Source organism: Pleurodeles waltl, chromosome 5, assembly GCF_031143425.1.
Source record: "Pleurodeles waltl isolate 20211129_DDA chromosome 5, aPleWal1.hap1.20221129, whole genome shotgun sequence".
Lineage (NCBI taxonomy): Eukaryota > Metazoa > Chordata > Amphibia > Caudata > Salamandridae > Pleurodeles > Pleurodeles waltl.
The window spans coordinates 748,386,613-748,401,458 of record NC_090444.1 but is presented as its reverse complement, the minus strand read 5'-3'; the positions used below and the strand labels follow the sequence as shown (position 1 = coordinate 748,401,458).

Genomic DNA, 14,846 nt, shown 5'->3' with positions numbered 1-14,846 from the left:
TTTATCCACCACTACCGAGGCCTATACACCAGTACTAGCGCACCATGTTTTCTCAGACCTCCACAACTATATTTCAGGAATAGGCCTCCCCTGGTTATCCCACGAAGACGCTGACAAATTAGGAGCGGATATTAAATTGTAAGATATACGAGGGGCAATTAAAAGCCTAGCGAGGGGCTCGGTCACAGATTCCGACGGACTGTCGACAGAAGTCTATGTCACTTATGTAGCGGAATTAGTGCCAAAGCTGGTCGATCTATATAAGACAGCTTAAGAGACAGGGAGATTGTCATGAACTACCAAGGAGGCACTAGTTGTGCTCCTCCTAAAACCAGGGATGTCAACAATAGGTTTTAAAGCCTACCGGATGCTGTCCATGTTAAAAGTTAATTATAAGATCCTAAGTAAAATATTAGCCAAAGATTACTCCCACTCATTAACAAGCTAATTCACCCGGATCAAGCGGGCTTTGTACCTGGATGGAATACGGCAATTATATTGTGACTGATGATGACTCTTGGGGCCACCACCTATGATAAGGAGCGTGCTGCAATCTTGGCCACTGAGACTGAAAAGGCCTTTTATAGCCTTAAATGGTATTACCTACACACTGTCATGCTCCCGATGGGGTTGGGCAGGTCCTTAGTTGACTGGACCTAGTTCCTCTACACTGAACCGGTAGCTAGGGTCCGTATGGGGAGACTAATCTCAGACAGCCACGATGTTGAGAGGGGCATCCGACAAAGGTGTCCAATCTTGCCTCTACTATTTGCGATCCCCCCCGGAGCCCCTTACGCAAAGGGTGCATTCTGGTACCGTTTACAGAGGCCTCAGGGTAGGCCCCACCACCCAGAGGATCACGCTTTATGTTAATGATCTCCTGCTCTTCCTCAGCAACACAAGGAAGGACTTGGTCAGGGCCAGAGCAATACTAGAAAGCTTTGGCGAACTTTTGGGACTAAAAGTGAACTGGCAAAAACTTGCCTTTTTTCAGTGGTGGAAGAAACCCCAAACCCTGACACTTTGGTCAGCTCATTTGGGAACTTACCTGTGGGTCTAGGTCTATCAGAATTATGTTGATACCTTTGAAGGGAACCTGGGCCTTGCTACTAGGAAGTTGGAAACGTATATAGAATTTTGGAAAACATTTCCCCTTTCGGTGGTGGGTCATGTAGCCATCCTCAAAATTATAATATACCCAGATTCCTGTACCTCTTTGTAATGCTCCCCCTCTGGATACCCAGATCATTCTTCAGAGAACTGAATTCCATTATGACATCTTTCCTCTGGGGAACTAGACGCCACCATGTAGCCCTGGCTACACTGCAACACCCTGCTGCACAGGGAAGGCTAGCAGTCCCGGACTTTGAGTCCTATTATCTGGCGGCTGAACTACAGTGTTCACACAGTGGATGGCAGGTAGGCAGGCCCCTTCCAGACATATGGCCCCCACAGTCCCACCATTGGAAGATCTTGTGCGAACCTTGCTGTAAACAAGACATACCCCAAAAGCTAGATGTAGAGAGTTCATGGTCATTCAGAAGTGTTGGGCTCACTGTCTACGAAAAACAACCACACAGGTCCCATATTCCCCGGACCTCCCTCTTAGAATCCTACATTTTCTGCCCCACAGTGGAGACTGGAGGGGGCTACAGGAATGGGTTGATGCGGGAATCACCACAGTGGGTGCCTTCTATAGGGACTTTGTAATGCTCCCCGTTGAAGATCTAAGAATGATCTTTGACTTACCCCAGGGTAATTTCTTTCCATATGTGTCGTGGTAGTGGCTATATGCCGCCACTGGCAATTGGGAGGTGCCGAACCCAAGGCCGTTCTAAGCTGTTACATAACTTTATCAGCCAGTACCTTCAAAGCCATTACCTGCCTCTACTGCTCACTGCAAACAGATTCTCTACACTCATTAGAAACACTAAGAATACGATGGGAGCGAGACTTGGGTATCCCAATCCGGAATGCAGCCTGGGAGTCCATTCTAGGCAGTACCCCGAAAGTTTCTAGTAAATAATGCTTCAAACTAATCAATTTCTACATCCTCCACCTAGCTTATCTCATCCCAGATAGAATCAACAGACATTTCAGAGTAGTAGATGCTTCATGCCCCAGATGCCGTGAAGTGGGTGCTATCCTTATCCATATGATATGGGAGTGCCCCCAAGTAACTAACTACTGGGAAGGGGTTACATGCACACTAGCGGATATAACGGGCAAAGAGGTCCCCTTATCGCCTGGCCATTGGTTGTTACATTGGTTCCCCCATACCTCCAGGACGAAGGTGACCAGCAAATTTCAAGAACTTGGCCTCATACTGGCCAAAAGAGAGATAACCCAACACTGGAAAGACCAGGTGAGACCCCGACTGATGACTAGGCACACAGAATTAGTAAAATGGGCTGCCTGTGACGGATCGCTCCTTCTGAGGGAGGCACGACACAGAACTGGCACTTTGGAAACTGCCTGAGCCTGGGGAACACTGGTAGATATACTGGAAAATCCTGCTCTCTCCTCCCGGGAGACCTCCCTGGAGGCCTCTTCCCATAGAGAAGAAACTTCTCAGGGCTCTGTTACTTAATGACCAACACCAGCAGGACTACCCGATACAGTTTATGCCCTTCATACTTGCTGGGCGGCATTCACACTACAATGAAAAATTGCCTTATACACAGGAACACATATATATATTTTTTAATAGACATGTCTTTTCTGCAGTCCAGGTTTAGCCTTGTACTTTACTGTCAAAAGTTCTGCGAGAACAAATTGTCAACATACAAAGGTGCTCCATGTGAAGCCATTATAGTACATGGCAACTACAAATAACATTTGCATTTGTCAATTTCTGACGTTAAACCATGTGTGCTCAGTCTATGCAAAACATTATCTAGATTACGATCATGTTAATTTCTGTCCTTCCCCATTATCAAGATGTCGTCCTGAAAAATCAGTACATCCTTCATGTCCGATAATACCTTGTGCATTAACCTCTGAAACATAGCTGCTGCAGAGGCCAACCCAAAAGGTACTCTTTTAAATCTGTTACAACCAAAAGGTGTCACAAAAGTTGTTAAACTTCTACTATCAGCATGTAAAGGCACCTGATGGTAAGCAGCTTTAAGATCAATACTAGAAAACTATCTAATACCCTTTAGTGCAAGCTAACATTTCATTTATTTTTGGCAAGGGAAATTGATCAACTAAAATACTCTTATTAAGATCCCTGAGATCCACACATAGTCTCAATTTGCCATTTTTTTTTAACTACGACTAAAGGTGCGACCCATTCTGCGGATTCAACGGGTTCAATAATGCCGACTGACTGAAGTTTTTTAAGTTCTTCTTCTACCTGGTCCCTCACAGAAACCGGTATATTTCTGACTTTGTGAATACAAGGTGTGGCATTAGCTTTCATTTGTATTTTGTGTTGGAAACCTTTTAGTTTTCTAATTTGGCCAGAAAAGACATTGGGATTTTTTTTTGCAATAATTCCTGAAAAATCTTCGGTATGTTGTACAATAGACACAGGTGTAGAACTACTGGGGTCCAAAATAATACCCAGCTTTCCCTGGTCCTTCCAACCCAGCACGGACGGGCCAGTAACCGCCACATGCAGTGCGCTTGTTTGTGTTTAAATTTAATTAGCAAATTTCTGTAACCCACAATTCTAATGGGCTCACCCGTGAATGTTTTTGGAGAAATATCAGTTTTTTCAAAGCAATTACCTAAAACGGGTTCAAAACATTGTTGCCAAATTTCCTTATTAAGGATAGTGTAGGGAGAACCAGAATCAGCAACAACAGAAATATCAATACCAGCAATAGTGACATGACACAAAGGTCTACTAATGTTGCCTTTGACGTTCTGTACATCATCATCAACATTAAGAATGCATAAATTAGAATCAGACTCCTCCGATGAACCGCTATCACATTCTCTCACACATTTAACACTCGCGTCACCACCACCCAATTTTCTTCTGCGACACACTTTAGCAAAATGTCCTAATACACCACATTTTGAGCACTTCTGATTCCAAGCCAGACATTTCCTATTGTTTGCTAGATGAAACTTGCTACCAAATCTGAAACAAGTTCTTTTGTCTTTCAGAATTGAATTCTCTTTCTCCCCACGTGACGAATAGACTCTCTTAAAAGACGATTCTTTGTTTTTCTTGACCATGGCAATAGTAGCATTGTCTTCCAACTTCAAAAATGATTTTTCCTCACTGCGCAGAACAGCCTTTGCGCACCTTCCTGTGAGTTCAGCGCTTTTGACCATATCGATAACCTCTCATAACGATGCTTCCCCTCTAGACCAAAGTTTCTCTTGGATATGGGGGTTGGCAGTGTGCATTATAATTTGGTCTCTAATGAGGTCATGAAGGTTGCCAAACTTGCAAGACAAAGACAAATTCTTGAGTGCAGCAACGTAATCATCAACAGACTCCTCAAGTTGCTGCTTCCTATGATAAAATATAAATCGGTCAACAGCCACGCACACGGCATGCCTAAAATACTCCGTAAGATCTTCAAGAGCATGACTGAATACATCACTTTGGTCAGGTGCTCTAACTTTTTTGTTAATACTGTTGTACATTTTTAGGCCCTTTGCACCTAAACAATGTAAAATAATTTTCTTCTTCTTTTCTGGAGTAAGTTCCTCTTCATCTTCAAATGTAGAAATGTAATTTACAAAATATTCTCGCCATTCCTCCCATTTTAAAGTAGCTTCTCCATCTTTAGGTAAGAATGGCTCAGGAGCGCTAAGATTCCATGCATTTCCTGAAGCCATGACGTAAAATATGATGAAACTAACTTTTAAAACAAATATTTTCTTATTTCAGAAAATGAGCAAGTTTTTTTTTTTTAAACTAAGCTAAGCAACTGCAAACAATTTTTGTAAATGGCGAAAGAACCCGTGCGCAGAGCTTGCGCAACAGCACGAGGAGACTTGGCAGCTTGGCAAAGTCAGACAACTGCAGAGCGCGTGATGCGGCGCGAGGACGTTTTCAGTATGGGTTGCTTGGCAACGTCAAACAGCCGATGAGCTCGCGAAGCAGCACCAGGACGTTTTGATGAAAGAACAATAACAGGAAAAGGAATTAATCCTACTGCAATCACAAGGTCCTGATAAAAACGGCAGGAACAAAACGAGTATCACAACTTCCTGGAGATCCCGCCTCAAGCTTTGAAGAAATGCTTGATGGACGTGTGGGTTCTTCGTCGGGGCCGCTCGTCGCCAATTTTGTTAAGAATAACGTTATGACAATCAAGAGTTGACGAGCTTTTATTCGTAACGTGTACGACCCCGACAACAGGAACATATAAAGCGCGTCTTCAACAGGAACATATAGAGCGCATCTTCCACCATCAACCGTCTCCTCAAAAATCCGATTCGGACCACCCCGTTGCCTAGCGATGCTCGAGCCCAGTGATATCACACACTGTGCGCGAGCATTGCAAAAAAGTCAAACCCTGAATTGTGAACGCTGTGCTCCGCCTTCCTCCCAAACTCAACTGCCAACGTCTGCCGAATCATGACCATGGAACCCAGAGCACAGTCTAGAACTCATCACTCTAGAACACAACACTTAACCCCATAACATTAAAATAATACAACTAAAAATGATGATAATAGATAAATATACAAGGGTTGGGATATATACTTTTTCTTAATACATATACGAAATATTAAAGATAAGTACTAAAAGAACCACCTAAAAACTATAATACTACAACTAAACACTATGATTTTAAAAAATGATACCAGTTTGAGAACACAATATTGAGATATTCTTTTTTTATGACACAATTATACACACTTCAACGAGAAGTACTAAAAGAGTATCTAGTATTGCACAAAAACGTTCAAGTACGAAGGTTTATTTATTCTCCACACTGACCCAGCAAATATTTCTGTAATTAGCCTTTTTGTTACTATGAGAGGAATCAACTCTGGTGTTAGCATCATGTGAGACTTCTACATCAGTACTACATTCCTGAGAAGCATTTTCTCTCCTCACATCATCACTTACATCCATATTGTCAGTCTGTCTCTCAACGTTTCCATTCACACTCAACCAATCAAACTTATTACTAGTAAAATTGCTCTTCTGGTTTCATTTGCACAGGGCCATCCTACTTGCATACCACGCTTTACCGTCACTCAGTAAAGCTCATTACAAAAAATGTTCTCCACTCGTAGAGGTTCTGTGAATTTATTCTCCCTCTTCCACACAAATCTTCCTTTTTTAATTCTCACTCAATATCCAACACAAAGTTCCCATCTCTTAGCTCAGTGTAATTTGTCGTACCTAGTTTTATACTTTGCTTTCTACTTAATCAACCTGTTCCTCATATTTTTTACAGGCACTTCCATCTTGTTCAACATATACATCCATCCCATGTTATTCTTAGACTGTGGATTCCTTACCCTAATCAAGTGGAAGGGATTATGCCTGGTGGAACTGCATTCAGTGATCCTATGTGCCCACAGTATGTCTTTAATTTCTCTTTTCCAATTTAGGTTATTACTATTGGATAACTCAATGATGTGCTTGATCACATGTGTAAGAAAGTAGCCAATTTTTGGCATGGCTACCCCCACCTTTTGCCTGCTGTCAGTATGTTTTGACTGTGTTCACTGGGATCCTGCTAACCACAACCCCAGTGACTATGCTCTCTCCCTTTAAACGTGGGTGCTTGGACCACAAACACCCCACACTTCGCATACTGGTGCCCCCTTATAAGTCTCTAGTATATGGTATCCAGGGCATTGGGACACCAGGGGTCCCCCATGGCTGCAGCATGTATTATGCCACTCATGGCAAGCCCATGCAAAGTGTATCTGCAGGCCTACCATTGCAGCCTGTGTGAAAAGGTGCATGCACCCCTTTTACTACAGGTCACTGTAAGTCACCCCCATGGTAGGCCCTCATACCCCAGAGGGCAGGGTGTAGGTACCTGTGTGTGACAGCACCCTTGCAGGGGCCGAGGTGCCCCCACAAACTCCAGCTCCAGTTTCCTGGACTTCGTGAGTACCAGGCACCATTTTACGCATGTACTGGACATAGGGCACCACCTATGTCCAACTCCAAAATAGTAAATCCAAACCTAGGCATGTTTGGTATCAAACATGTCTGAATCATACCCCAATACTGTTGCCAGTATTGGCTGTATGATTACATGCACTCTGGGGGCTCCTGAGAGGACACCCAGCATTGTTCCTACCAGCTTTCTGGGGTTTTCTGGGCAGCTCACACTGCTTCCACCCCTCAGACAGGCTTCTGCCCTCCTGCTGCTTGACCAGCTCAAGCCCAGGAAGGCAGAACAACGGATTTCCTTTGGGAGAGGAAAGTAACACCCTCTCCCTTTGGAAATAGGTGTTACATGGCTTGGGAGGAGTAGCCTCCCCAAGCCACTTGTATGCTTTGAAAGGCACATTTGGTACCCCCCCCCTTGCATAAACCAGTCTGTACAGACTCAGGGACCTCCAGTCCCTGCTCTGGCACGAAACTGGGCAATGGAAAGGGGAGTGACCATTCCCCTGTCCAACACCACCAACACCACACAGCACCACAGAGGTGGAGCCCAGAGCTCAGATACTGCCATCTTGAATCCAAGGTGAGGAGAGGCCTCTGGGAGCACCTAAGTGGCCAGGTCAGGCAGGTGATGTCAGAGCCTCCCCCCGATAGGTGGTCACCTGGCCAGGTGACCAATCCCCCTTCCATGGCTATTTAGGATCTTTCTCTTGGGTGGGTCCTCAGATTTGACTTGCAAGATTCCAGCAGGACTCCTCTGCAATGTGTACTTCAACTTCTGGCCACTGGAACCACAACTGGACTTCACAGGAACCTACAATCTTCAGCTCCAGCAACAACTTCGCCCAGCAACATTGTTTCTTTGGCTCCCTCCAGCTTCTGCAACATTTCCCAGGCTGGGCATCCTCTGAGGGTGGCAAGTTTTCAGTCTGCATGAGAAGGAAGAAGGAATCTCCCTTGGATTGAAGGAGTCACTCCCCTGCATCCGAAGGCATCAACCGCAATGACGACCGGCTGCGTTGATCTCCTCTCATGCTGAGTTGGGTGGATTCTGCATCACGGTGGTGGTCTGGAGTGGTCCCCTTGGTCCTCTCTACCAGCTATTAAACTTTGGTGAAGGTAAGCCCTTGCCTTCCCAAGCAGGACAGTACCCCCCATGCACAGCGTCTCTTGCAGCTACCAAGGCTTGTTAGCATCTCCTCCAAGGGATCTTCAGGCTCTGTGTAGCCCAAGCCCCCAGTACACTTATCTGCAATGCACAGCCCTCTGCATGTTTCTCCTACAGTGTGGGACCCTTCTTCAGTTGTGCTGCACGGGCTCCTCTACGACTCCTGGGTCCTCATCCAGTGGGTCATCTGTGGGGGCTTCCTCTTCTTCTGTGGACTCTCTGCATTGCTGAGGGTCCCCTGGGAGTACCCTCCATGGGTTGAGTCCTCCTGGACCTTGCTAGTCCCTGGCAGCCCTGCTCTTCGGCTACTGCGACTCTTGCCTTTGCCAAGGCTTGTTTTTGTCTTTTCCACGCCACAGACAGACTGCAATCTTCCTTCCAACGTGGGACATCATCTGCATCCTCCAGGTACTCCTTACCGACTCCAGGGCTGCATTCCTTCGTTCCACAATTGACTAACTCCTGCAACTACAGACAGGTGGGCAGTGGCTCCTGCCATGACCAGACACTTCCACAAGATCTGGACTTGGTCCCCTTCTCTTTCAGGTCTTCCTCTCCAGGAATCCACCACTGGTTTCTTACAGTCTTGTCTGGGTGTTGCATTATCCTTATTTTCATATATTTTGGTAGTTTGGGGAAATTCCAGTAACTTACTCCTTTCTTCCTGGTGGCTTGGGGACACTCTGGTACTTATCTTTGGGGTTTTCTAGTTCCTGCAGCTCCCCTCTACCGATTCCATTTCCTTGTGTGGGGACCTGACTTTCGCATTCTGCTTTCTTAGTATGTGGTTTGGTCCCCCCAGGCCTTCATTATTGCCTATGCATTTCACTGTTTTCTATTGCTTTTTATGCCTATTTCTGATGACTATTGCACATACAATAGTGTGTTTACTTACCTCCTACTGGAGAAGTGCCTATCTAGTAATTTGTTATTTGTGTCACTAAAATAAAGTATCTTTATTTTTGTAACACAGTGTGGTTCTTTTATGTGTGTAAGTGCTGTGTGACTACAGTGATATTGCATGAGCTTTGCACGTCTCCTAGATAAGCCTTGGCTGCTCTTCCACACCGCCTCTAGAAAGCCTGGCTTCTAGACACTGCCTACACTTCACTAATAAGGGGATACCTGGTATAAGGTGATAATACCATAGGTACTTCCCACAAATCAGGCCAGCTTCCTACAACACGATTAAAACGTTCTACAAAACCGTTCCCTTCAGAGTGGTAAAGCGATGTGGTTCTGTGCTTTATTCGCAACCTCTCTACGAACACTTGAAACACCTCCGATACAAACTGGCCACCATTGTCGCTGATAATAGTTTTCAGTAATCCTCTGTTAAAAATGTCCTCTAAACATTGCACCGTGCCCTTGGCATCAGCAACATCCACTGTTTTCAATTTTGGCCATTTCTGCTTCCTTCACTTTGCATGGGCCAAAATATAGCTACTCCTACTCTTTTCCAAGATGTTTGTGGGGCTTCAATGGGACGCAAAGGAGGATTAAAAGTAATTTGTGGTTTATCTAAATTCCCTCACTTTATGCATTCTTTCACTGCACTTTCTACAGCTCTGTCAATGCCTGGCCACCAATATGACTGTGTAACTCTACGTTTCATTTTTATTATGCCCAGCTTGCCTTCCTGACACCAAGCAATAATCTTTTGACATAAAGTATTGGTGAAATCAAGCACCCCTTCCTGAACGTTAAATCATCCTCAATCTCATTTCTGATTTCCCAGTAAGCTGCCATTTCACTTGTTAAGGTTTTTTTTTCTGGCCAGCCTTTGTTGACCATTTCTTTAACCTTGACCAACGTTCCGTCTTAATTAGTCTCAATGATCCATGCTTCTGCACTCACGCCAACTAAATCATCACTCTCCAATGCTGATACCAAACAATCATCCCACTCACTGTTAAAGTCTTCTTTGATGGGTAAAGGAAGTCTACTCAAACAATTGGCAACCTTATTGAATGTCCCAGGCACATACTGTACCTCATAACAGTAATCCAGCAGATGCATCGACAACCAGCAATCCTTGGAGAAGCATTGTTAAGACCTTGAATGGTTAACCCTTTACACAAAGGTTTATGGTCACTGTGTAACACCACCTTAGATCCCCAAATGTATCATCAGAAATTTTGAAGGCACCACACCCACCCTAAGGTCTCTCTCTTTATGACGGAATATCTTTCTTCCTTTAGTGTAACTGACCTGCATCCTAAAGCAACAACACGTTCCTTACAGGTTCCATCAATCTGAGAGAACACAGCTCCTAATTCCTTCTCACTCGCATCAGTAATTATGAAATTGTTCTTACATTTAGGATCATTCCCACACAAGAAGGCTGATTCACTAATATCCTTCTTGATGCTTTCAAACTCTTCCTGACTATCCTGGGACCAAATGACCTTACATCCGTTCTTTAACAATTGCCTGATTGGAAATATTTTACTTGAAAAAATGTACACAAATTTAGAATTAAAAACTTCGACCCCTACAAAAGCTCGCACTTCGTCCTTATTCCAAGGTGAAGGGACCTCCTTTATAGTTTAGACTAGATCTTCCTTCAGTACAATGCCCCTGAAACTAATTTCATGCACTAGGTATGTGACTTTCTTTTTTCCAAATCTGCATTTAGCTGCTTCTGCCGTTAACCTGGGCTCTTCCAAAACACTTGACACAATCCTCAAAGTCTTATCATTTTCTTCTTTGCTCTGTCCCATGACTAAAATTTCGTCCACGTCTGCATGTAAATGATCCCAGTATATAAAAAAACTATTTCCATATCTGTTTTAACATTTCATTAACATATGACGCTGCGTTTCCATACAGATCTGCGTTGCCAACAGTATGAAAGGGACTACTTACTGCCCCTCCTACTGTTCAAAGACACAACAACATACCTTTATCCACCTTGCACTTGAATCGCAGTGGTACTTTAGAAGGAGGCATGGGGAAGTGAAACATATTACGGAGCGCGCTAGGTTTCCTTAAGGACCGTACTCCCCAGATTTACCAACACGCCCATCCAAGTACCACGCGGAGTTCCAACAGCCCAAACAAAGTACCTCATGCTGCTGGGATCTAGGTCTGCAGGCGAAGAGCCCTCCACCGCCTGGAACCTGCCTTCAGCACTGAAGGAACATCTCGGATTAAAGACTACGCAGAATGTCGTAGCAAACACGTCACAAAGCAGTTGCTACGCGACAGATTTAAGAACTAAGTACGCACTAAGCATGCATCAACGGTTACTTGTGAGTAAGGTCAGAGGTTTAGCCGAGTCAGTGGCTAGATATTTTAAAACTGTGGAGTGGTCACATCAATGCTAAAATATGGAGCCTAATGTGGATAAAACACCAGACGCATTTCATAGTGTCACAGTACCATTTCCTTAATATTGGCAAGAATGCTGAATTGCGAAGACAGACAATCACACATCTATTCGATGTTGAGCCATCAGCACAGTGCAGTACCGAAAAGGCGGTGCTGATTAGAGATGTGCTAGGCAGAGGGGTACGGGGTGCACTGGGGAAAGAAAGGACGGCGCTCTGGTGGTTTTGTGGTACTGGGGATTAGGCAGAGTCACGGAGTGATAGGAGGACGAGAAACAAGGGGCTGTGTGAGCGGGGTGCTCCTTAGAGTTGGAATTTACCAGCCGCTTTTCTGTGTATAAACCTCAGAGAGGTAGGGCGAATGACGGACCAGGAAGGCGTTACAGCAGTGGCAGATATTAATATAGAACACCGCTGACAATGACTGTGACACACATTAACCTTCATAAAAGTCCAACATAGCTGAGGGCTAGGCAGGGCAATGGACAGCTTGGTAAACTAGTCAGCAAGTAGGTCAGTCACGGAGTGACCCTAAAACCTTGTAACCGAAGGGAACGAGCAGGTTGCGCACGTCGGAGAACAAATAAGCACCGCAGAGAGATACTTCATGAAATGCTTGTATATGAAAGGGCAGAAAGTGCAGCAAACCTATCACAATGACTCGCAGAGCTACCGAGACGTGTATAGAGGGGACAGAACATGAGCGGTTTAAGCAAGACATATCCCAACTGTCTGCTAAACATAAAGGGATGTGCAGGAGTTCCGTTTGATGACGTGCTTTTCTCAATATCATCTGCACGCTCTAAAAATATTAAAAATATTTTTCATCTATGATTACCCACGGACATCTTTAAAAAAGAAGAAAAAAAAACAGTCAGAAATGTTGCGATTCCGCGTATTTCGATACCTCCGTAATGCTATAATCGTGTAGGGTCACTTGTGTTGATTCATAGTGCCTAACAATACCGCCACTTTGTGAACATATTATTGTGCACTATACTAAAGAATCCTATGTAGAGAGACACAAAATAACTGCATTCAATGCCTTTCAGTCCAATTGAATATAACGAAAACAATGATGAATTAGACGAATTTGGCGTAAAATAATTTGGCAAAGACATTTAACTTGAACAAGTGCTTCACGATTACGTACAGCAACAGAAATCTCCCAACAGAGAAGAAGCTGTTTGTGCTTCCTTAAAAGAAAACGTAAAACATATTTAGTGTTAATCAGAGAACGGTGAGTAAACGTGCACCCTGCAAAACAAAGTAGAGGGCATGAGATGTGATAACTAGGCATTTCAAAATAAGACAGTGAAAAATGTTGTAGTACTCTCTTGTCAGAAAGTGAGTGGGGTTAAGGAGTGCAGGACACTTAAGCGCGTGAAAAGCACGTGCTCTGTGTTGCCCTGGCATCCTACTTGGTTGAACCTCCATGAGGGACATTTCCAGTATCGCCACATGATGGCACGCGGCTAGTTAAAGTTATGTGTGGCTTATACAGTATGCATACACCCAAAGCGCTTGTTGGTGGAGGCGAGAGAGCAAATGAGTAAATGAAAATATGAGCTATGTAAAAAAGCTGAAAAATAACCATGTACTCACCTGAAGATATGTTTTGGGAACAAGACCTTTCTTCCCTTTGTTATTTTCGGCAACCCACCAGCCATCAGGTCTTTTATCGAGTATGTGCAACAATTCACCTTTCTTCAATGTAAAAGAAAAACAAAAGTCAAACACGAGATAGCTTTAGGGACTTGTCAAATAAAGCAACTGCACTTTCCATCTGCACTGAAGCCGGAACAAGATAAACATTCCAAAGCCATTACTACCTGTAATAACTGCTACACTCTTAGGCATCCGTATAAGATGTTCTGTTACAGGACAGTACCGCAGAATGTGCCCTAGACACATATGATGCTAACAGACTGAGAGTAAGTGAAAACACCCACCCCTAGGATCCATTCATACCATCCATTCCCTTCTCACACATGGAAGGTCTCTAATACAATTTGTTTTTCTCTACCCGGATTTGGCACAGTGTTACGACCTGGAAGGAGGGTGATTCATATGCATGAAAGAGATGTACAACTAAGAAATTGTTTCTGGGTTGGCAGAGGTATGCACCCAGTCCAAGCAGGGACAACAATGCTAGTCAGGATAAGTCACAAATGCACAATAGGTTAGCCCGTGCTCATGCTCGGGGAGCTCGGCACAGAGCAGTCAGGCTTAAGAGTCAATGTGTAAAGTATTTGTGCAACACTTCAAACAGTAAAACAAAGATAACACAACACAAAAAGATTCCATACCTGATTAGAAAACAGAACTAAATTTAATAAATAAAACATGACAAAAATCCAGTAAGTAGTACTTGAGTTATTCATTTTTAAAGAATAAACTGTAGAAAAGCGCTCAGAAGCAAGAAGCGCCAATGGGGTATATCTGGTCACGCCAGACCGAAAAAAATTCAAGAGTTCAGGCCAACCATAATTGAGAGCGTCCAAATAAGAGAGATCCACTTAAGCGAGCTGAACAAAAGTACCTTGATCCTAGTTGAGCTGTTGTGGAGGAAGATACGAGGTACAGCTGCAACGATGAGTCTGTTCAGATCCAGCAACAGAAGGAGAAGTGTCAGTTTTCTCCAAGCAAAATTAGCAGTGTGTTGATTCCGAGAGCGATGCGCTGAGCTGAATGTGATGTGTTGGTTCTGTTTCCTGTAGCAGTATGCTGGTCCCGAAGGCAACGCACCGTGCCAGGGAGTAGGCACTGGTTCCGATCAACAGAGGCGAAGATGTGCTATTTTCAATCCCCACAGCGGTGAAGATTCATCTGTTCTGATGTGGATGTGTGGGTTAACTGAAGAAGCACCTTAGGCCTCACTTCCAAGGGTCCAGAACAGGGATGGCACCACTTGGCAGAGCAGACTCACTACTGGTAAAGTCCAGGTGCAGATGCAGGTAGGTTGGAAATCTTTAATGTCACAGAGACTTCGGAAAAAAGGAGACTAGTCAGCTGGTCCTTGGAGTCACTCTGGGTTCTGGAGTAGAGAGATGCTGGCCCAGTAGTTCTCACTCCCAGACAAGAGGCAGCAGGTCAGAACAGCAAAGCAGGAGTCCAGCAGAGTAGCAGTCCAGCAGAGAGCTAGATTTTATAACAGCACAGCAGTACTTCTTCCTGGAAGAATATCCACAGGTCCAGAAGTGTACTGAAGTGGTGTTGTCAGAGGTCCAGTACTTGTACCCAGTTGTGCCTTTGAAGTGGGCAAGACTTCAAAGAAAGGTCTTTGAAGTGCACA

The 14,846-nt window shown here is 44.3% G+C and overlaps 1 protein-coding gene across 2 annotated transcripts in view; it reads right to left on the bottom strand.

Annotated features, from left to right (window-relative positions):
* Positions 1-14,846, bottom strand: part of NPHP1 (nephrocystin 1) — a 523,503-nt gene that overhangs the window by 357,406 nt on the left and 151,251 nt on the right. For both annotated transcript variants that reach the window (XM_069234711.1, XM_069234712.1), the window contains exon 6: positions 13,157-13,258. In XM_069234711.1, coding sequence (XP_069090812.1) covers positions 13,157-13,258 — 102 coding nt within the window. The remainder of the gene's footprint in view (positions 1-13,156; positions 13,259-14,846) is intronic.